Genomic DNA, 19,050 nt, shown 5'->3' on the forward strand with positions numbered 1-19,050 from the left:
AACTAGCTCCACAGGTGACTTTTAAAATGCGCCGCACTGACAGGTCATGTCGGCCGTGCCGTGGGCCATGCCTCCTGTGTCCCCGTCGTCAGAGTAATATGAGTTTCGATGAGGGGGCTCTTATCTCTGCTTTTTTGCCCAGCCGGCGCCACCCCGTCGAGAACAGAGGAAAAAGAAATTAGCTCGCCTTACAAGAAGCAAAGACAAAATGAGCGAGAAAAAGAAAGTCGAAGAAGTTGGAGTGATCTGTTTTTCGTTTGGGCCCTCTTTTTTTTTTTTTTTTCTGTTATTATCTGACATATCCATATCAAGTACGGAGTACATGTGTAGTATTGCCTTGATTTCCTTGTTCAAAGTTGAAGGTCACTTTTCTTACCATATGACAAGGACTTCTCAGCAGACTTTGAGCTTTTGCAAATCAAAAAAAAAAAAAAAAAAAAAGCAGATCCATGGATATGCATGTAGAGACGGAACGAAAAAGCAACGAGAAGGGAGGGGATGAAAAAAAGCAAAAAGCGAGAAAAAACAAAGTAAAACGCGGCGGCCCAGCCAGTTGGTCAACTATGCTCCCTAAATGGGCACATGCATGCAGGCGGCATTCATGATTCGATCTGGTTTAACTTTATCTCCGTGATAATTCTTGTCGCAAGCGCGTTTTCAAAACAGTAGGCTGGTGCTCTGCTTTGTCCTTTGTCGTTCTTCGTCCGTTTTCTAGCCCCCTGGGGATGGATAATTGCTTTTTCTTTTTTTTTTCTTTTTGGTTCTTGAGATACTTTTCCGCTAATTCAGTGCTGAGCTGAACGCTCCCCCCGCCGCCTCATCCAGAAATCCAGGGATAGAGACTCAACTAGCCCGGCCACTAGCCTTGGAGATCAGTCACGCGGGTTTGCGCGGGAAACAGGTCCCTGTGAAGCGTGTATTTTTGCTTTTTTTGTGGCGGAGGTGGGATTATGAGTGTGGATAGTTAGTACGGAGTAGTGATGAATGAATGCTTTGTGGATTTCCTGTTGATAGTCTGATTCCGAAGAGCCGAATAAGGACAGTCGATGACGCATATACTCCGTTATCCGTACTTTGTCGAATAACTTAGCGATACGGAGAGCATCGTCAAGGGCCCCCCTGAAGGCCAGGGGTCCACTTGAAGAGAATAAAGTGATGTTAGTGATAAGTAGGGCATGTTTATTCCGTAGTCCAAAGAGACATGAGATATCCTGATATCTGACGTTCTGCCCACGCCAACATTAAATTGACTAGCAAGTGGAGATCGTGCCAGAAGAGTAAGAAGCCAGCCCGGTGAGTGATGGAAATACGCCTTGTGAGCTGTAGAAACCAGGGATAGTCGACTATGTTGAATTGGCGGGTGGAATAACAGGTGTAGAATGTGTAGAATATGAAGTTAGAATGCGATTGTTGAGGTAATAAATAATAACTCATGGAACGAAACCGGATGTCGACTTGTCTCCAGAACCGAACAACAACAACAACGACAACAAACCACCACAACCACCACAACGAATTTCACCCCAAAAGGTCGTCGGCTCGTTAACCGGCAAATCGCACCACGCAGGCAGCCCTCTGGAAACAAGGGAACGGGCCGACCCATTTTTGCGGCTGGCAAGGTCTGATCGAGATCTTGGAATTGGCCCTGGGCCTGGGTGGAGTTGCGCGCAACGGCACAGAATAGATCACTCCGTATACGGAGCACTCTTTGTATGTTAAATCTCTTGTTGTTTAAAACAGCAATACAGCAAAAGACGACTGGATTCTAACAACATGCAAAGTGCGGTAATAATAAGAATAATAATAGGCGTGTCAGCTTGTCTGCCATCTCGGCCTTTTTGTGATGAGCATCTGATACCAAGCCATCGGCATTATCAAGCGCTAAATCGCGAACTTTGTGCTCCGTATAGCCTGGATCATGTTTAGCTTTTTGGGTTTTGAACCAACTCCCAGCCGAACCCGGCTCGAGATGTTAGTGACGGACGGGTTAGAAAGCTCCCTAGTCCACTGGTTGGCTAGCTGAACCAGCTCTCTCATTGGAACAACTCCCACTATCGTATGACCAGTCAGAGGCTAGCGGGCGCGCCACCTGCGACCCTCCCTGTTGTGTACAGAGTACATGCGGGCACCTCCCCCTGAAGCCTGCGTCGACAGTTCTCTCCTGGTCTCCAGGAGTTCGCATTCTGAGCATCTAATCTAGCCTTGGAGAGTTTCTCATTTTCTCTACGACTCCCGACAGCTCCGAAGCACCAAGTCGCAAGATCAACTCATTAACCAGCATAGCTTGATTTGACCCGCTTTACTTTATACATAAATCAAGGGTCGGCGTGTTTGAGGTGCCAGACACCTGATGCGTGCAGCCTCGCACCAACACATGTATGCCTGCATTGGTCAGGGTGCCCGCCGTATCAGATTGGCCCACGGGCGACATCCCCGCGCCAGTTGGCGTTTGGTCCCTTTCAGACTTCAGTGATGGCTCTGGTATCTCTGCAGCGCCGAGCAGCCTGGTAAGTCACAATTCAAGCTTGGCCACACCATTTCAACCCACGACGGAACCTTCCTGATCTTCCGCGATTGGTGCGCCGCCTCGTGCTGCCGGGTTCACACTGCTTTGGCCCGATTAGTCGTCAAAGTGGTCAACCCTGCTGCAGAAAGATCGAGAAATTATAAGCATCACTAACGAGTGGGCCTTGCTCTGGCGCTGGGTGTGTGTGTACAGCCTACGGGCGCAGTGTTGGGCTAGCCCAGAGTTGTCCTTTGCTTCCCGCCGCCCAGTGTCTGCGCTTCAATAATGCTTCATCCGTCGGACCCGGCCATATTTCCCATTTCCTCCCCACCAGCAATTGCAGCGGTTGACCAAGAGCGAAACAGAGTGACGAATCAACCACAGCAATTTTTTTCCTCAAGGCTGGGTTGGTTCAACTCAATAAGGAAACTTACACCTTGGCAAAATAAAAATCCTGATACTGTGCATCGAGCCGGTGCTCAGCCGACGGTCGTTCTGGATCGGGGTCTTCAGGTCCAAAAAATACAGGCCTTTTTCGAGTATTACTTTGTAAAAACAAGAACTCCGGACGAGATGCAAACTCTTGCCTTGTACAGTTAGTTGGGCCAAGGAAGAAACCTGTATTCTATTATGGAGTAAATGACACTGATGAGAATGATACTTCTGAACATAGTTCCATTTGCCATTTTTATTAGTGGTTGCACTTACCCTCTGGATAGGTAAAGCCCAACTGCTAGCTTGCTGACCATTGTTCTTGTCCGGGTTCCTGGCGGTCTTCGTCTAGATCCACCTTGCCTCGCTGAGGCACCCGCGGATAGTCGCCATTATTGGGCGTTCTCCTGCTCACATCCGGGCCTTGTTTTTACAGCCGGCCCCCAAAACTGACGCTAAGCTAACTGCCCAGTCTGGGATTTTTTAGTGTCTGCTTAATTTCAAGCCCTGAACCATTTTGGGGGCTTGAGAGCTGCAACCCCCAGCCAGTAACCCACCACCATTTCCTGTCAGGGATATCCGATCCTATCCCAAGATCCAACCTTTGCCTGACTCTCACGCTCTTCCCATCTTAACAGTATTTTTTGGGGTTCATCCTCTTAAAATTCGAATCTGCAGCCGAAGAGGAGAACCTCCAAAACGCACGTCATTACTTTTTTGCTTTAATTTTTATTTTCGCGGGTAACGACAATTAAGGCGCCAACCTTCCTATCATCCTGCTCTTGGTCTCCGCTTATCTCTTCCTATTTGCCCCATCCACTATCCGGTCTTCTGTTTCCTGGTATTCTTGCCCCCAATAGGCTTCGTCCCCCTGGAACCATAGTCGGGAAACAAACTGTGGTCTGAACTCTCAGTCCCCTGGCCTGGCGTATCTTGCCCCAAGTTCCAACGGCATACTCCGCTTTTGTGTGCTGCCGATCTTCAGAGTCATTGTATATCTTACCTCTGGTTTCCTTCAACCCTTTTTAAGTGTTTGCCTGCGCAACTCTTGGGACCCCGTTTGATCCTTGAACCCGTTCGAAAACGCACTTTTGGTTTTTTGACTGAACCACTAGGGGCCTCACTATATTTTTCATTCTGCCTCCCCATCTGCCTTTTCTCAACCGCGAGCTATTCTTGCCAAGTGCTGGGGACCAATTGAGATTGCGGCGATCGCATGACCAGCTTCCACACACCAAAATCACACTCTATTCGCAGCAGTTTACTTGCGCCGCATGTCGACTTAGCAGATGCGGATAACATTTAAACGCCAATCGTCATCGGCAGCAAAAGAAAAGTAGTAGAAGAAAGAAAAAGCAAAGAAGCTTGTTCTAAAAAAAAAAAAAAAGAAAGGAAAAGCAAAGAACAAAATAATAGAAAAAGAAATCAAGTTACACTATCTTTATTCCAACTGACGTGCGCCGAATGTCATTATTCTCCGCTGGCCTCAAGGAAGGAAACCCACCCTCCCACGCCTTCGTTAGCTGCGCCGTACAGACAAGGTCGGCCCTCGCGCTCGATCTGCCCGTCCGCTGAAATTCGAGATGGAGACGGCTGTCCCAGTTGCATATAATGTCACGAACCATGACATGAATGCTGTTGCCCACCGCCGCATGATGGCTCCACATCAACAACATCATCATCATCACCATCATCATGACCAGAATATCGCGTACTTCTCGAACCCACCAATTCCATATTCAACCCCTCTGCAGCCACCGTCATTCGGCGGTTTCGGTCACATATTGAATAACCATCCTCATCATACATCCTATCAGGGCTACTTTAACTCGAATCCGAATCCCAATCCCCAAGTGAATTCGCATCATCATCGGCTGGCCACTGAGACGAATCCGGTACACCAGGTTTCAGATATCCGTCATGTCAAAAATCCCAACCAGCGTTTAATCAGACCTTCACCACCAAAGGAAGACACTCTCCCTCCTGCTCCTGCTCCTGCTCCTGCTGTTGCTCCTCCCCCTCCTCCTCGGCTGCCACCGCAGCGCGTAAGCGTCGCACCAGTGCGAAATACCACGCAGCATGAGGACTCGAAGCCTATGCCCAAGCCCGGGGTGGAGTTTGGGACGGAAGTGGATACTCTGATGAAGGCCATACAGTCTAAACCGCAACCAGCATCGCCTCAAGTGGAACATCAACTCCCTCCTTTGCATCAAAAGTTTAATAATGGTGTCGCCAATTGGATTCACCCAGCTTACGCCAATCAAATGGCCGGGAACCAGGCTATTTTCCCTAACGCTCCTCAAGATCGTGTTCCACCCCCGAACCAAAAAGCCAAAAGGAAATACGAATGCACCCTCCCCCATTGCAGGAAGAGCTTTTTCCAGAAGACGCATCTGGATATCCATATGCGGGCACATACTGGTGACAAGCCCTTTGTAAGTTGGTCCTTGAAAATCGTTGCTTTTGATGGTACTGGGAAATGGTGGCTTATTATGGATTTGTACAGACATGCAAAGAGCCCTCATGTGGCCAGCGGTTCTCTCAACTGGGAAATCTTAAGGTGAGTCGAGAATAAACAAAAGTCTCGCGGCTTGAACCTATGCACGATATACTTACAGCCGTTTGCAGACACATGAACGAAGACATACGGGCGAGAAACCTTACTCGTGCGAGATATGCCATAAGAAATTTGCCCAGCGAGGCAATGTTCGCGCCCACAAAATTACACATGAGCAGGCAAAGCCCTTTAAATGTCAACTAGACGATTGCGGGAAACAATTTACACAATTAGGAAATCTCAAAGTCAGTATCACCATTCAGCCCAAAGTCAAATAGCTCGTTTCACTCGTAGAAAACACTAACATTTCCACAATGATGCAGTCCCACCAAAATAAATTCCACGCCCAAACCCTCCGAAACTTGACCCTACGATTCGCATCCATTGGCGACATCGACCGCATGTCCCCACAGGACAAGGAGTTGTGGAGTTACTTCTCCACCCTCTATCGGAATAGCAACAAGGGCATTAAGGGCCGTGGTAAGGACCGCCGTGTATCAACTGCCAAAACCTCAACTAGCGCCTATGATGGGAGCCATTCGGAAAGCGAGGGTGAGGCCAAAGGCCGCAGTCGAAGTTACGACCGTGCATCAGCAGTGATGACTTCCAGCAGCGACGAGCCAGATTACCGTGAGCAGCTTTACCATCATAGAAATGGTGCTCATCATTGAGAGCAAGCTTTTCTTACTCCGTCCTCCGCGAAGGTTATCATGGGTATCAGCGGAATTGCATAACAAGGAGACCTAATCGTTACCGGCGGGCGGGCTTCGGAAGTCAAATCCTTTTCAGATGCGGCTTCGTGCGCGAACCCGTGCTCTCATTTGATTGGAAAATTTTCCGTATATATTCAATACCTTTATTCCCCCTCTCCTTTTTTTCGCTTTATTTCTGTTTCCTATTTTTTGTTCTTCGGCTCTATATACCTCTTCTGCGTGTGCGTGTTTTCGACTCAGATTTGGAATATTTTTCCCCTGCTGCTTTTGGAATTTGAGTCATCTAGGTTTTGTTTTAGTTATCCCTGTTCCCTTTGTTTCATTTTTTTTATCGCGCATTGGCAAGGCGCCGTTTTTACAGTGATAAAGCAGGAAAAAAGGAGTGGAAGAAGGGAGGAAAAGAAAAAGGCATTCATCATGGCCATGATCATCGGCAAAACCATTGAAGCTGGGATTGTGCACATAGCATTTGGACTGGAACTTTCAGGGACTTTTTGTTGTGTGTGTGTGTGTGTGTGTGTGTGCTACATGCTTTCCTTAACATATTTGGGAAGGGGCGGGAGGCTGCGGGGGTTGTGGGCGAATATCTGAACAGACAGAGCGGAGGGAAGATAGAGCCAAGCAGGGAGAAGATAAAATATACCTATCTGGTGTTGTATGGATATGGGAAACAATACTTAGCAAGGTGTTGGGCGACTGGGTTACTATACTACCATTTTGTTCGGGGTTTACTCTTCTTTGGCTACATTAGGGTATTGATATAAAATTTATCATATTATAATATTTGCTTTATTTTGATGTACGTATCTAGTGCTTGGATGCGAGGGAGGAAGCCTGAAGGACCTTAAAGCCGTACGACTGGTGTCGTTGAATTATATTTCTACACACGAATATCCTGAAAGGCAGCGAAACCGCCTCAAAACAAGCGCCCTTAGCACTGCAGAAAACCTCCTGGATATATACAAAATAAAATCAAACCCGTAGGTATAGTTACATAAAACAGAGAAAAGCAAAGCCCCAATAGTCCCCCTTCCATCGACGAACCCCTCTCTAACCGTCTATCGGCCCCATGGATAAATAAATCCTAACATTCTCATAAACCAAAAATGTCACCCAAGTACTCGGCAAGACGCGCACCATATTCGGTCCCAACCCTTTATAAAACCCTGCCACACCTTCCTTGCGCCATATCTGCCCCATTGCATCCACCACGCCTCGATACGTCCCAGCCGCATCATACGTCTGCAGCCGCGCTTTAAGCACCTGGTATGGATACGTCACGCAGCCGGCGAATATCTTGGAAGTGCCGGAGAGGACGAGGTAGTCCATGTTGCTTAGTTTCAGGTCCTTGGATCTTGCGCTCCCGTTTAAGTTGCCGTTTCCAGGCACGCCGACGGCAGATGAGGATGTTGCATGTTCTAGTTGTGTAACAGTCGTGCCCGCTCGGTAATGTTTGAGCTTCTCGTACGCCATGAACTGGAGCGCACCGTGGCCCACTCCAAATAGAGCTGGGATCATTCCACGGTAGAAACCTGGGATACCTTCTGAGCGGTAGATGGCGCGCACACCTGCGACAAGAGAGGGGTAGGCGCCCGGGACGTTTGAGCCGGTAGAGAGCATGCGGGTTTTGATTACCCAGATGGGGTTCGTGAGGAAGGCTGTTAGAACACCTGTCAAGGAAAATATTAGTTTATCCATATCATATTCAATAAGAAAACACAATATATGGAGATTGTATTCTAACGTACCTGCAACTCCAGATGCGACAAAGTAATCCAACGACCCCAGCCCTCCTTCCGTCCTCGACCCATGCAAGACATGTAGAGTGTCTTTGATATTGCTGTACCAAAGGAAATACAGTCCCCAGCTCACAGAATTGCCGACCAGATTTGGTGTGAGGCCACGGTAGAAGCCGGCGATTATCCCACCCTCATGGCGGGCGATACTGCGGGCGATGCGGAGTGAGCTGCCGATGCGCGAGGAAGAGAAGCGGTCCACTAGAAGACGGAATTGGATCAGCAGGTGTTATTCTTTTCCCCGGCACATAGGAAATCGTAGGGGAAAAAAGACACTGTATACCGTACCTTGGAGCCTCGTCTTGATCACATCGAGCGGGTGGACGGCGAGGGTTGACGAAATGCCGGCGGTGAAACCGGCTATTGTCTCAACAACGGATGGCGACAGGCCATGGTTATCATTCATGGACTCGTTTTCAGGAAGCCCCTAGAGGACACTTCGACTCTGGGGAAGGAGACGAAGCAGCCTTTCTATTTGTTTTAAGCGTTGAGGCTGCGACGGTGGATTTGGTACTGGTTGGGTTGAGTTTGGAGTGGTGAAGAATGGAGTCGGGCGCATTTTTCAATTTTGATATCAGTTTATTTATGCTTCTGAAACCAACAACATTTGGAAGTATACGGCAAACTCTTGCCCAAAAAGCAGTAGATATCGAGCTGCTCTGCATATGAAGTTTTCAAAGAGGGTAAATTTCTCTGCCTTCCACAAGGCTAGGGTACACAAGGAATACAAACTAATCGCATGTTAAATCCCACCAGGTGGAGAAGCCTTTGAGCCGTCGATCGTTTTGTTAAATATTCCTATGACGAGTAACAAAAAAAAAAAAAAAAAAAAAAAAAAAATAAGATAAAAGAAGAGGACTAATATACAAATGCTTCCAACTCCAGTTTACAGTTAGAAAAAGAATCGAGGAAACACCCAGTGTCCAGCACCCCTGTACCCGCGCAAGCATCGCCCCCAGCATTCTATATGCGCACACCATTTCAGATGAAGGAAAAGGCCCTCCTTGCTCCCATCCCGTCGGTAAAAATTTTCCATTATGTTTTATACAGTCAATGGCAGCCTTCCCTCCTCTAAAACTATCCCGGGAACAATACCGTTTTCTTTTAAGTTTGGTCGAGTTTATGCGAGGGGCGAGAAAAGCCTGATATCGAGGTATGTAAGTATGTTTATGCGCTCTTGGATTTATAGCAGTGAGGGCATGGTCTAAGGGTATGTACTTGAAGAGTTGCGGCCGTGGCTCGCTATATGTATATCCTGATATAATGTTAGCTAAACAACTTTTTGGCCCAGATGAAAAGACGGCGATGGTTACCAAGGTAGATGATGAAAGGCAGATATCCACTGCAACAAGTAATAGGAGTGCGGTCAGTAATTAGATTAAAGATTAAGTAGGTTGCTAGAAAAATCAACTCACTAATGAATAGCCACTCGGGAAATGCCAATGACCTTGGAAATACGTTCCTATATACAATTTAGTGGACGAAAACCTTTGCGGGAGCAGAGTAAGCGGCGTACCTTGGTCTCTTCGGAGAACTGAACCATTTTGGAGGAGGTCGGAGGGAAAATATATATGATATAGGGATAGTTCGCTCGCCTATTTGTGGTTGATGCGGTTGTTTGGAGCTTGTCGATCTTATGTTCACTGTTGTCGAGGTTGTTCGACGCAGAAGTTGAAAGTTGAAGCTGGAGCGGACAAGGTTTTCGCCGAGGGACAGCTCAGGCCGTATCGGGCAATTCGAATTCTCCATGTTTATTTCTTCCCTTGCTTCCACAACCAACCATATCCAACACATTTACAAAATATCCAGCTTGTCGATACATAGCTGTATCCTTTTTATTAAAATAACAATCGCAGGCCTCACAAATCGCATCTCTCCACCATGGCTGGAGTCCGGCATTGGTATGTAAAGTGGCACCCAACATCCCAAGCATGAAAAGCTGACACTGTCTTCACAGGGAGCAAGACAAAGAAGCGACCGTATATATCGGTAATCTAGATGAGCGCGTCACAGATAGCCTGGTCTGGGAGTTGATGCTCCAAGCCGGCCGCATCGTCAACGTCCATCTCCCCAAGGACCGCGTCACGCAGACCCATCAGGGCTACGGGTTCGTCGAATTCATTAGCGAGGAGGATGCCGAATATGCTGCTCGAATCATGAACCAAGTCCGCCTCTACGGGAAACCCATTCGAGTAAATAAGGCGTCTGCAGACAAGCAAAAGACGGTCGAGGTTGGCGCGGAGTTGTTTGTGGGCAATCTTGACCCCATGGTTACAGAGCAGGTGTTATATGACACGTTCAGTCGGTTTGGGAGTCTTATATCTGCTCCTAAGGTATGTTACCTGCATTGCTCTACCTGCTATTCCTTTATTTTTTGTTGACAAACTAACCCGTATGTATTAGATTGCACGAGATGACGCGAACCTTTCCAAGGGCTACGGCTTCGTCTCCTTCTCTAACTTTGAAGCCTCAGACGACGCAATTGCAAACATGAACGGTCAATACCTCATGAACAAAGAAATCTCCGTCCAATACGCCTACAAAAAGGACGGCAAGGGTGAGCGACACGGCGACCAGGCCGAACGCATGCTCGCCGCCCAAGCGCGAAAACACAACGTTCAGCCTCAAGCACAACCCCTGCCCCCACAACTTGTTGGGGGCGGAGCGGGCGCGCATCAAGGAGCCCAGCCTCCACTTGTTGACGGCGAGGGCCCTGGTGCTGTTGGTGCTGGTCGAGGAATGAACCCTATCGCTGCGGCTGGCGGTCCACCAGACTTTGGCGGCGGGCGGGGGCTCCCCATCGTCAACGGCGCCGGTGGCTTCCATCACAACCAGCACATGCCACCAGCACAACACCCGCACCCGCACCCGCACCCGCACCAACAACATCCACACCAACACCATCGCCCACCACCTCATGTGCATCATCCCCCTCCGGCCCTTTCCGCGCCCCCTCCAGGCCTCCCTGCCCGACCACCCCCATCCCAAGCCGGCTATGGCGGGCCGCCACCGCAAGGATTCGTCCCCCCACCTCGCTTCGGTCAGCAGCCGCCACCAGCTGGCTTTGGGCCTCCTCCGTCTGCAGCAGGTCCCCCAGGTGCTGCACCGCCTCCGCTTCCGCCTGGGTTTCAGCAGCCCGGGTATGGGAGGGGTCGGTGATTGCATGAGAATTTCTAGGGCTAGTTGCGTATGTTATGTTACGGCTGCGGCTACTGCGCCTAAAGGACACCGGAAACTCTGTGCTGTGCCCTGAAAGATATTACCGGAATGTACACCGCCAATATATGACGAAATGTCTTGCCATTTGGACAAAGAGAAAGAGCTAATTGAAGCATTCCGCCACCCTTATATGGCCCTCTTGGAACGTCGAAAGGCTCCAAAGCATGGAAAGCACACACCAGCAGCAACTCTACAGGTCCCAAGGCGAGGAAATAAATGGAGATTTCAAGATTTAATATCGACCCCAAGCAGGGCGACCCCCATGGGTGAAGGGGAAACAAACACAAGCTTTGTACTGTACATATAGCTGTTAAATAAGCAAGGAAACTAAAACGTGAGAGGTCAATGGGGGAAAATATATTTTTAGCTAGACGAAAGCTACCTAAGGCAAGGAGGGGTACAAAAGTTTCATGGATTAGTAACTTGTTTCGATGACAGAAAAGATTTAGTGGAGAAAGAAGAGGGCAAAAAACTCAAGAGAAACAATATTTAAGGAAAATGATAGTGGTCGCTGGTGGTTAGGGAGATATGTAGTGACGGACATAGGAAAAATAGGGGTTGTGTGTTGCTAGCCAGAACGCAGTGAGCAGAATCAAATCACGCTTCATCAGATGAATATATATGGAAAGAAAACAAAAGAGTACAAGGAAATCCCGCTCAAGCCATTGCATCCAATTACCCATATACATCCTATAGACCCACCCCGCCTTAAAAAGAAAAAGAAAATCAACCCTTACGAAAATGAAACAAACTTCGGATCCCTCGGTCTCCCGTCAGGCCCGATATCGTTCTTCGCAAAGCGCCGCTCCATATAGATCCTCCTCGCCTCATTAAAATCCACCCGTTGCCGCTTCATGATCTTTAGCACCTCACGCTTGCCGACTCGGTCGAGCCCTGCGCGCCCGTCGCCTGATGCTACATTGTTGGAGAGATCGAAGTCTGCGGAAGAGAGCCCTGCTTCCATGTCGCCAGTGAAGGATTCAGGGAGGCGGGAATAGAGGTAGTCGGGTAAGTGGAGGAGCGGGAGCCAATGAATACGGGTTAGATAGAGGGCTGTCAAATTTGTTAGATACAGAAGGAGGAGGGAGGGGTTTGGTGGAGATTAGGGCTTGACGGATAGACGTTACCTGTGCCCGTGACGAGGGCTAGGAATGTGAGGGAGTAGAGTAAGTAGGACATTATGCTTTTTTCTTCTTCTTTGTATTCCCCGTATATCTTTATAGGGATGGCGGATTACGGCGGAGATAAAGGGAAGTCTTAGCGTAACTGGTCAATGGCCTAGCTGTACGGAGTAGTTGAAACGAGTGTTGGAAAGTGGAATAAAATGATGGCAGTAATAATAATAAATAATAAATGGAAATCAAAATCGCCGAATCAAAAGAAAGGAAATAGTAGAGAATGTGAAGAGGTACGACGTTCAGGTGTATGAAACTATACAATCATCGAAGCTCATGTGGGTGACGGGCTTTTTGAGCAGGCCTGACGCTGTATGACTAGTTATCGCATGTTCAGTCCAGACAAACTGAGATTCTGGCAGCGAAAGTTCACGGTATATCTGCTCTGCTGGACCCCCGAATCCAGATGTATAGCATTAGATGGACAGTCAAAGTGTCTTCTTGTCTTGTCGGCTCAGTTCCCATCCGGATGTTCGCGCTGGACAATACGATGCTGCGGCTCCAATGCTGACTCAACAATGACATAGTAATGATCACGTGGAGATATGTCCGGATGCATGTAATTCCGGCCGTCCTTGATACCTAGTTACTATTCCTAGGTAGGAGATGTTAGCGAGCCCAAAGCGGAAAGCGGTTGGCTTGGCCGCCAAGAGTTGCAAAATAATACACACAAGCGAAGCGACATCAACAACGACGAAGAGTCTAAGCCAGTCGAGATATCCAACTGCGAGCCTTCAATTCCTTCCACACCGTTCCTCTCGACTCGACTCGCCTCCAGCCTACATCATGTCGTACGCAGGCAGACCTAATTTGTCGGACGATGTCGTCTGGGAGATTGCCCGTACGTTTTGATATCTTGTTGATTTTGGAACCTTTTCGGAGGACGCTTTGGACTGATCGTGAAATTGAACAACAGGCACCCAGAACTCGTTCATGGTGAAGCGTGCCGGCGTCCAATTCTCCCGCGACCCTCTTAACTTGGTCAACAAGCACTCGCGAAAGGTTTGCGCCTTCTATATATCGATATCTACACATCTCAACATGGGGAAGAAATGTACTGACGGATGGGCCTTGCTTGAAATTTAGTATGCCGGGTTCGCGAACTCCAAGGTACGGACATAATTATTCCACGAACGGAAACGAAAAACAGCAGATAATTGGAGCATGCGATATGGGAAGGCCAGAAACATGAGACTGATTTATTTTGTCATGAAAATACAGGCCATTGGAATCAATGCCACTGAGAGTGGAAACATCGCCGTGACCACCAAGAAGCCCGCCATGGGCCACAGACCGGCCTCCAGCACCGTCACCAACACCTACAGCTCCACTGCTACCAGCCGAAAGTAAGCTTGACCTTTTCTTGCATCTGATGTTGGATGCAGGGAGAAGAGGGAGAAGAATTGAACTAGGGGAAGAGCAATACGATTTGTTGTGTATCTTCGAGGATGAATTGGCTGATGTGGATATTTTTTTAAAAATACAGGATCTACAAGGGCGTCGCCAACACCGCCACCAAGAGCGGGTACCGTCCCGATCTCCGCGCTGAGGCCGTCAGCCGTGTCAGCGCGATCAGAAAGTCGCAACGGCCCAAGAAGGAGGCTCCCGTGAAGAAGGCCAGAGGAGCCAAGGCCCGGAAGGCTGCTGAGGAGTCGTCTTAGGGGGTTTATTTCTTTGGTTTGAAAGGGATCGCTTGATGGGAGTTTATTTTGCTTTAGGTGGGTGAATTTGACTGGAATATCGATTTGATTTGGGGCAACGGGGTTAATTAATGGAAACCTGAAACCTGAACTCTTACGGAAAATCCCCCGTGGGGAGTGGGAGAGGGAGAGGGAGGGCTATCTGGGAGCCGAGAGTTCCATTTGGTTGAAAGGGTTTCATGAGACAATTCCTTTCTAATTTAAACCACAAAAAAATTATAAATCCAAAGCCTTTAAATCGAAATTCCAAGTCCATGTTTACTCATAGCTCCTTTCGTTATATTCAAATGAACATGATTGTGTCCGCTACTCACTCTTAACTTATTTACCACCTTCACTCCAACGTCCCATCCCCTATATCTATAGCGACAGCAGTCTAGGAACAATAAATTATCTAACCAGTCCCATTAAAAGGGTATTGGCCGAAAATGATGTCACGCTAGCCATCAGGGTATCATTTGCTCCGCAACATTCCGGGCATTTTCGAGGGTCAATTATAATTTTACTAATCGAATAAATCAGCCATCTTGAAAATTGGTTGGACGACAAGAGAGGGAGGGAGAGCCCCAGAAAATTATCTGCTGGAGTATGTATGGCATTTGTCGCTCAAATGAGCAAGGTAGCTTAGATATATTGGGAAATGTATTCAAGTACAAGTACTGTCTGTAACCTAATGTTGTTGTGCTTGTTGCGGTATTATCGTGTATTATTGTTGACGATTCGTATGTAATACCAATACAGATACAGCCCCTCCACGACATGTGACACGCCCCTCGCGGGCTTTGTTCTGATTCTCGTCGGGCGAATCTCAACTTGCTTCCGGACTCCTCAACCTCTCAAACCTCTCTTCTTCTTCTATTCTTCTGCTTCAAAAAGCTCAATCTTTCGTAAGTCACCTATCTCCATACCCTTTCATCCTGTAACCTGCCCAATTCTCATCGAGCCCTCCTAGATTCAACTGTCCGCGAATTCAGATTACCCCACTCCGATACATCCCGCCCAAACTAGCCATCATGGTCAAAGCAGGTTAGTTATGCTCCAAAGAGCTATCATGTTGTCTAGGGAAAAGGCTTCTTCTAACTAATTGCTAGTCGTTCTCGGTGCCTCTGGTGGCATTGGCCAGGTGTGTGCTTCCTATATCGACTACGGGACACCCAAAAACAGCCAAGATATACAAAGAAACCAATTTCAAATTGTTCTTAATCAGGTAGTATATGAAGCGGATACTAACTCTGCTCTCAATATATCTCTAGCCGCTTTCCCTTCTCCTCAAAGCCAGCCCTCTCGTTGATCAGCTCGCTCTTTACGATGTCGTCAATACCCCAGGCGTTGCCGCTGACCTCTCTCACATCTCCTCCATTGCCGTATGTATTCCCCGATACACCACAGATATGAATTGGAATGCTAACAATCGTCTATATAGACTGTCAAGGGATATCTACCCAAAGACGACGGCCTTAAGGATGCCCTCACTGGCGCTGATGTCGTCGTCATCCCCGCCGGAATTCCTCGTATGCAATCCCATACATCTCACCTCGTACCTATTCCAGAGCTGAATTAACCACGTTTCACCCCATCAGGAAAACCCGGTATGACCCGCGATGATCTGTTCAAGGTCAACGCCGGAATCGTTCAGACCCTCGTCAAGGGCATCGCAGAGCACAGCCCTAAGGCTTTTATTCTCATCATTTCCAACCCCGTCAACTCCACTGTCCCCATTGCGGCTGAGGTTCTCAAGGCTGCTGGCGTTTTCGACCCCAAGCGCCTCTTTGGCGTCACCACTCTCGATGTCGTTCGTGCCGAGACCTTCACCCAGGAGTTCACCGGTCAGAAGGACCCTTCCAAGACGACCATTCCCGTCATTGGTGGCCACTCCGGCGAGACCATCGTACCCCTTTTCAGCCAGGCCAAGCCAGCTGTCAACATTCCTGCGGATAGATACGATGCCCTTGTAAACCGTAAGTCGAATCTTTGACACCTGCAATTGACCAATCCGTTTGTACTAGTCACTAATTAAGGAAACAGGCGTCCAGTTTGGCGGTGACGAGGTCGTCAAGGCCAAGGATGGAGCTGGCTCTGCCACCTTGTCCATGGCTTATGCTGGTTTCCGGTAAGTTCCCCTCCCCTCCCTCTCTAACGGTTTTCGGATATAATGTACTGTACATGTACTGCACATTGACTAATAATGAACCCAGCTTCGCCGAGAGCATCATCAAAGCCTCCACGGGCGAGAAGGGTATTGTCGAGCCAACTTACGTCTACCTTCCTGGTGTTGAAGGAGGCGATGCTATCAAGAGCAAAGTCGGCTTGGATTTCTTTTCTATCCCCGTAGAACTGGGCGTAAGTAAACCAAGCCACCCCAATGGAATTAACTTTGGACAGATGCACACAGACTAATATATGAAAACAGACTTCCGGCGCAGAAAAGGCCCAGAACATCCTCGGCGATATCACGGAGCAGGAGAAGAAACTCCTCGAAGTCTGCATCAAGGGCCTCAAGGGCAACATCGAGAAGGGCGTCGAATTTGCTCAGAGCCCACCCCCAAAGTAAACTCCCAACCCAACCCAGCCCGCTCTATTAATTCCTTCTACTCCTACCCTCCATCTTCATCATCAGCATCATAATCATAGCCAAAAATGAAATTTCTTGCGCTCCAATTCAACCGTCCATCCATTAGCGCTTGTTCATTCCCCAAAAGTGAACCGCACCTTTTTTCTTTTTTCCTTTTTTTTCCTTGCATCCCTTGCCCTAGGCATCCGCCCAAACCGAAGAATAGAAGAAAGGCACAAAAACACGAACTGTAAGCGAGAGGCATGTTTACTAATTAATGGTTTTATTTCCCTCCCTCCTTTTCCGGCGGATAGGCTCTAGGATCATCATATAAGACAGACACAAGCATACACAGCATAGATCGCGATGAGACAACGCATATGGAACAAAAAAGAAATACATTCAGCTTTCCCTCATACATTTCTATATAGCGAGTGCCTTGGTAGTGGGTCAGCAAGGGCCGGGTTGGTGGTTTCGGCTTTAAAGAAAAAAAGATGAACCTAATACAAGAATGAATAGAATGGCATGTTCTTTAGAAAATGAATACATGCGTCACGTTTCAATTCCTTCCGGCACCACCTGTTGGGGCATTTCCTCCTACTTGTTCCATGGTACCGACTATCGAAGGAAAAGATGAAAATGAAAAATGAAAATGTAATAGAGAAAGATAGAATGCAGAAAGGAGACTCGGCAAGTATCCATGAAAATTTGATTTCATTAAACCCTAAGTTCCGTAAACATGTACGAACTCCTAGTAACTCCAAAGAAATAAATCAAAATGAACAAATAACCCTACAAAATAGCACAGGCCAGGGTATTTATTTACTCAAGTTAGGGGGTATCTCAACATGTTCATGACTTGGGGTGTTGTAATTGCTGCTGTGGCTGTGTTGGCGGTTGCGTTATCTGCATCGTCTTGATCTGAAATGTTGCGCTGGGGAGGTCTGACGACTCAGCTTGCACGGTGGCGGTTATGCCCATGCTTGCTAGGCCACCGCGGATTATCCCGCAGGGGAACCAGAGGTACTAAACGTTGAGTTAGAGAGGGCTTGCTTGGATGTTAAGTTCTGCGGGGTGCGCGGGTCTTGCAGATAAAGGGGGAAAAATTGGCGGGTAGCTGATGATCCACTTTGATATCCTTTAATTTCTTTCGCTTTTGCTGGGATACTTACTGATTGTGCCTTTGCGGTGGCTTCGTTCCGATTTGACATACTCATTCGTATCAAAGGGCGGAAGGCGTTATCGGTTAGAACGTACACGCCCTACAGACAGAACTTTAGTGATATGTTCACCCTGATACGCACGACGCTTGATCCAATTATCAAAGGGTAACGGGGTAGATAGAATGGAATAGAGCGTCGCTTGGGAAGTGAAAATGGGGTGAGGGTATGTTGGGGAGTTGAAACCCCTTCCTGGTGTTTGCTTCAGTACCCTATGGTTCGTTTTAAGATTATCAATTTGCTTCCGGAATAAAATCGTCCAAAAATCTTTGCAAAGGAATTTTATCACATCGAGATTATCTGTGAATCGGGGTCTGTCTCGTGAAAATCTATCGGCGCATCCGATACATATGATATCAGTTAGCCAATGTTGGTCCAACATAGAGAAGGGATATCGTGCGGTATGCAAATGGGAAATTGTAGTAGCACGAAATAGATCACCAGTACGGGGATATAAGAAAACGATTGGAGAAGAAGATATGTAGGAATATACGATATCGTACATCCATTCGTCACCAATGCTCACTCCCAATCCCAGTCCAGAAATGCACAGGAAGCTGGAGTATACCAATCTATACATCTTCGATATATGGGGCATATCTCCATGTATATTTGCCTCACCTCTCAGCCAACCCTTGTCCAACTCGAAACCCCAACGTCTCCAATCTATAAAACGTAGCTTCGCGATGCTCTTCTTCGTCCAATTTTCCTTCCACACCTGATAGTTCCTCCGCTAGTCGCTCAGCCATTGGCACTAGTTCTATGAGGAGTAGATCTAGACATGACGCGCTGACGAAACGGGCATGCGGGTCCGATACGTTGAACGGTTGGGGAAGTGTGTCGACGGACATCTGACTGAGAGGGCGGGGTGTAGGGTTGATGCTTTTGTTCGTGCGGAGAACCGCTGGGGATTTAGGATAAGTTGTTCGGAGCGGAACGAGAAGGGACCGGTGCTGTTTTATTTGGGAAAGTATTAGGATTGCAGGGTGTCTGAGAGTTGAAGAAGTATCATTCTTTTAGTGTCTGTGAGGATTTTGAGGAGTAATTGAGGCGTAGAAGGAGAGTTTATTGAAATGTGAAGAGAGAGAGAGCTTTCTTATCTGCGGAGGATGGGATGGGGATGGTAGATAACTAGTTACCTAATCCGGTTAAGCTCTTCATCATTTATATACATCGGTTTT

At 47.9% G+C, this 19,050-nt stretch overlaps 8 protein-coding genes across 9 annotated transcripts; 4 read left to right on the top strand and 4 right to left on the bottom strand.

The window, feature by feature from the left end:
- Positions 1–431: 431 nt before the first annotated feature.
- Positions 432–3,255, bottom strand: BDBG_09417 (uncharacterized protein; the record flags this gene model as incomplete). Its single annotated transcript, XM_031724000.1, has 3 exons — positions 432–2,504; positions 2,941–3,093; positions 3,215–3,255. The coding sequence occupies 3 exons, from the start codon at positions 3,253–3,255 to the stop codon at positions 2,300–2,302; spliced, it is 399 nt and encodes a 132-aa protein (XP_031581393.1). The 3' UTR covers positions 432–2,299.
- BDBG_09418 (C2H2 transcription factor) lies at positions 1,173–7,194 on the top strand. Its single transcript, XM_002620192.2, has 6 exons — positions 1,173–1,710; positions 1,782–3,101; positions 3,180–5,373; positions 5,445–5,498; positions 5,567–5,740; positions 5,819–7,194. Exons 3-6 carry the CDS (start codon positions 4,522–4,524, stop codon positions 6,164–6,166), a joined length of 1,428 nt encoding a protein of 475 aa, XP_002620238.1. The 5' UTR covers positions 1,173–1,710; positions 1,782–3,101; positions 3,180–4,521; the 3' UTR covers positions 6,167–7,194.
- On the bottom strand, positions 6,996–8,812 carry BDBG_09419 (mitochondrial folate carrier protein Flx1). The gene is made up of 3 exons (XM_002620193.2): positions 8,293–8,812; positions 7,957–8,205; positions 6,996–7,878 (listed from the first exon to the last, which is right to left on the bottom strand). Exons 1-3 carry the CDS (start codon positions 8,408–8,410, stop codon positions 7,259–7,261), a joined length of 987 nt encoding a protein of 328 aa, XP_002620239.1. The 5' UTR covers positions 8,411–8,812; the 3' UTR covers positions 6,996–7,258.
- An 835-nt stretch (positions 8,813–9,647) lies between these two features.
- BDBG_09421 (spliceosome-associated protein 49) lies at positions 9,648–12,633 on the top strand. Its single transcript, XM_002620194.2, has 3 exons — positions 9,648–9,905; positions 9,962–10,337; positions 10,408–12,633. Exons 1-3 carry the CDS (start codon positions 9,886–9,888, stop codon positions 11,161–11,163), a joined length of 1,152 nt encoding a protein of 383 aa, XP_002620240.1. The 5' UTR covers positions 9,648–9,885; the 3' UTR covers positions 11,164–12,633.
- BDBG_09422 (uncharacterized protein) lies at positions 10,858–12,939 on the bottom strand. Its single transcript, XM_002620196.2, has 2 exons — positions 12,351–12,939; positions 10,858–12,276 (listed from the first exon to the last, which is right to left on the bottom strand). Exons 1-2 carry the CDS (start codon positions 12,400–12,402, stop codon positions 11,957–11,959), a joined length of 372 nt encoding a protein of 123 aa, XP_002620242.1. The 5' UTR covers positions 12,403–12,939; the 3' UTR covers positions 10,858–11,956.
- Positions 12,940–12,948: 9 nt separating this feature from the next.
- On the top strand, positions 12,949–14,759 carry BDBG_09423 (50S ribosomal protein L28e). The gene is made up of 5 exons (XM_002620197.2): positions 12,949–13,239; positions 13,315–13,400; positions 13,485–13,508; positions 13,620–13,744; positions 13,885–14,759. The coding sequence occupies exons 1-5, from the start codon at positions 13,005–13,007 to the stop codon at positions 14,057–14,059; spliced, it is 645 nt and encodes a 214-aa protein (XP_002620243.2). The 5' UTR covers positions 12,949–13,004; the 3' UTR covers positions 14,060–14,759.
- Positions 14,760–15,111: 352 nt separating this feature from the next.
- On the top strand, positions 15,112–16,987 carry BDBG_09424 (malate dehydrogenase, NAD-dependent; the record flags this gene model as incomplete). Its single annotated transcript, XM_031724001.1, has 9 exons — positions 15,112–15,124; positions 15,190–15,221; positions 15,352–15,462; positions 15,522–15,609; positions 15,679–16,056; positions 16,124–16,208; positions 16,294–16,438; positions 16,509–16,645; positions 16,964–16,987. The coding sequence occupies 9 exons, from the start codon at positions 15,112–15,114 to the stop codon at positions 16,968–16,970; spliced, it is 996 nt and encodes a 331-aa protein (XP_031581394.1). The 3' UTR covers positions 16,971–16,987.
- On the bottom strand, positions 16,203–18,985 carry BDBG_09425. 2 transcript variants are annotated; one of them, XM_031724002.1, is made up of 4 exons: positions 18,491–18,985; positions 18,081–18,198; positions 17,822–17,911; positions 16,203–17,675 (listed from the first exon to the last, which is right to left on the bottom strand). In XM_031724002.1, exons 1-4 carry the CDS (start codon positions 18,718–18,720, stop codon positions 17,502–17,504), a joined length of 612 nt encoding a protein of 203 aa, XP_031581395.1. In that variant the 5' UTR covers positions 18,721–18,985; the 3' UTR covers positions 16,203–17,501. The 2 variants fall into 2 exon arrangements, with proteins under 2 accessions (XP_031581395.1, XP_031581396.1); XM_031724003.1 differs by having other exon boundaries at positions 16,792–17,675; positions 18,373–18,974.
- Between the last annotated feature and the right edge of the window lie 65 nt (positions 18,986–19,050).

Source organism: Blastomyces gilchristii (assembly GCF_000003855.2).
Source record: "Blastomyces gilchristii SLH14081 genomic scaffold supercont1.41, whole genome shotgun sequence".
Taxonomy (NCBI): Eukaryota; Fungi; Ascomycota; class Eurotiomycetes; order Onygenales; family Ajellomycetaceae; genus Blastomyces; species Blastomyces gilchristii.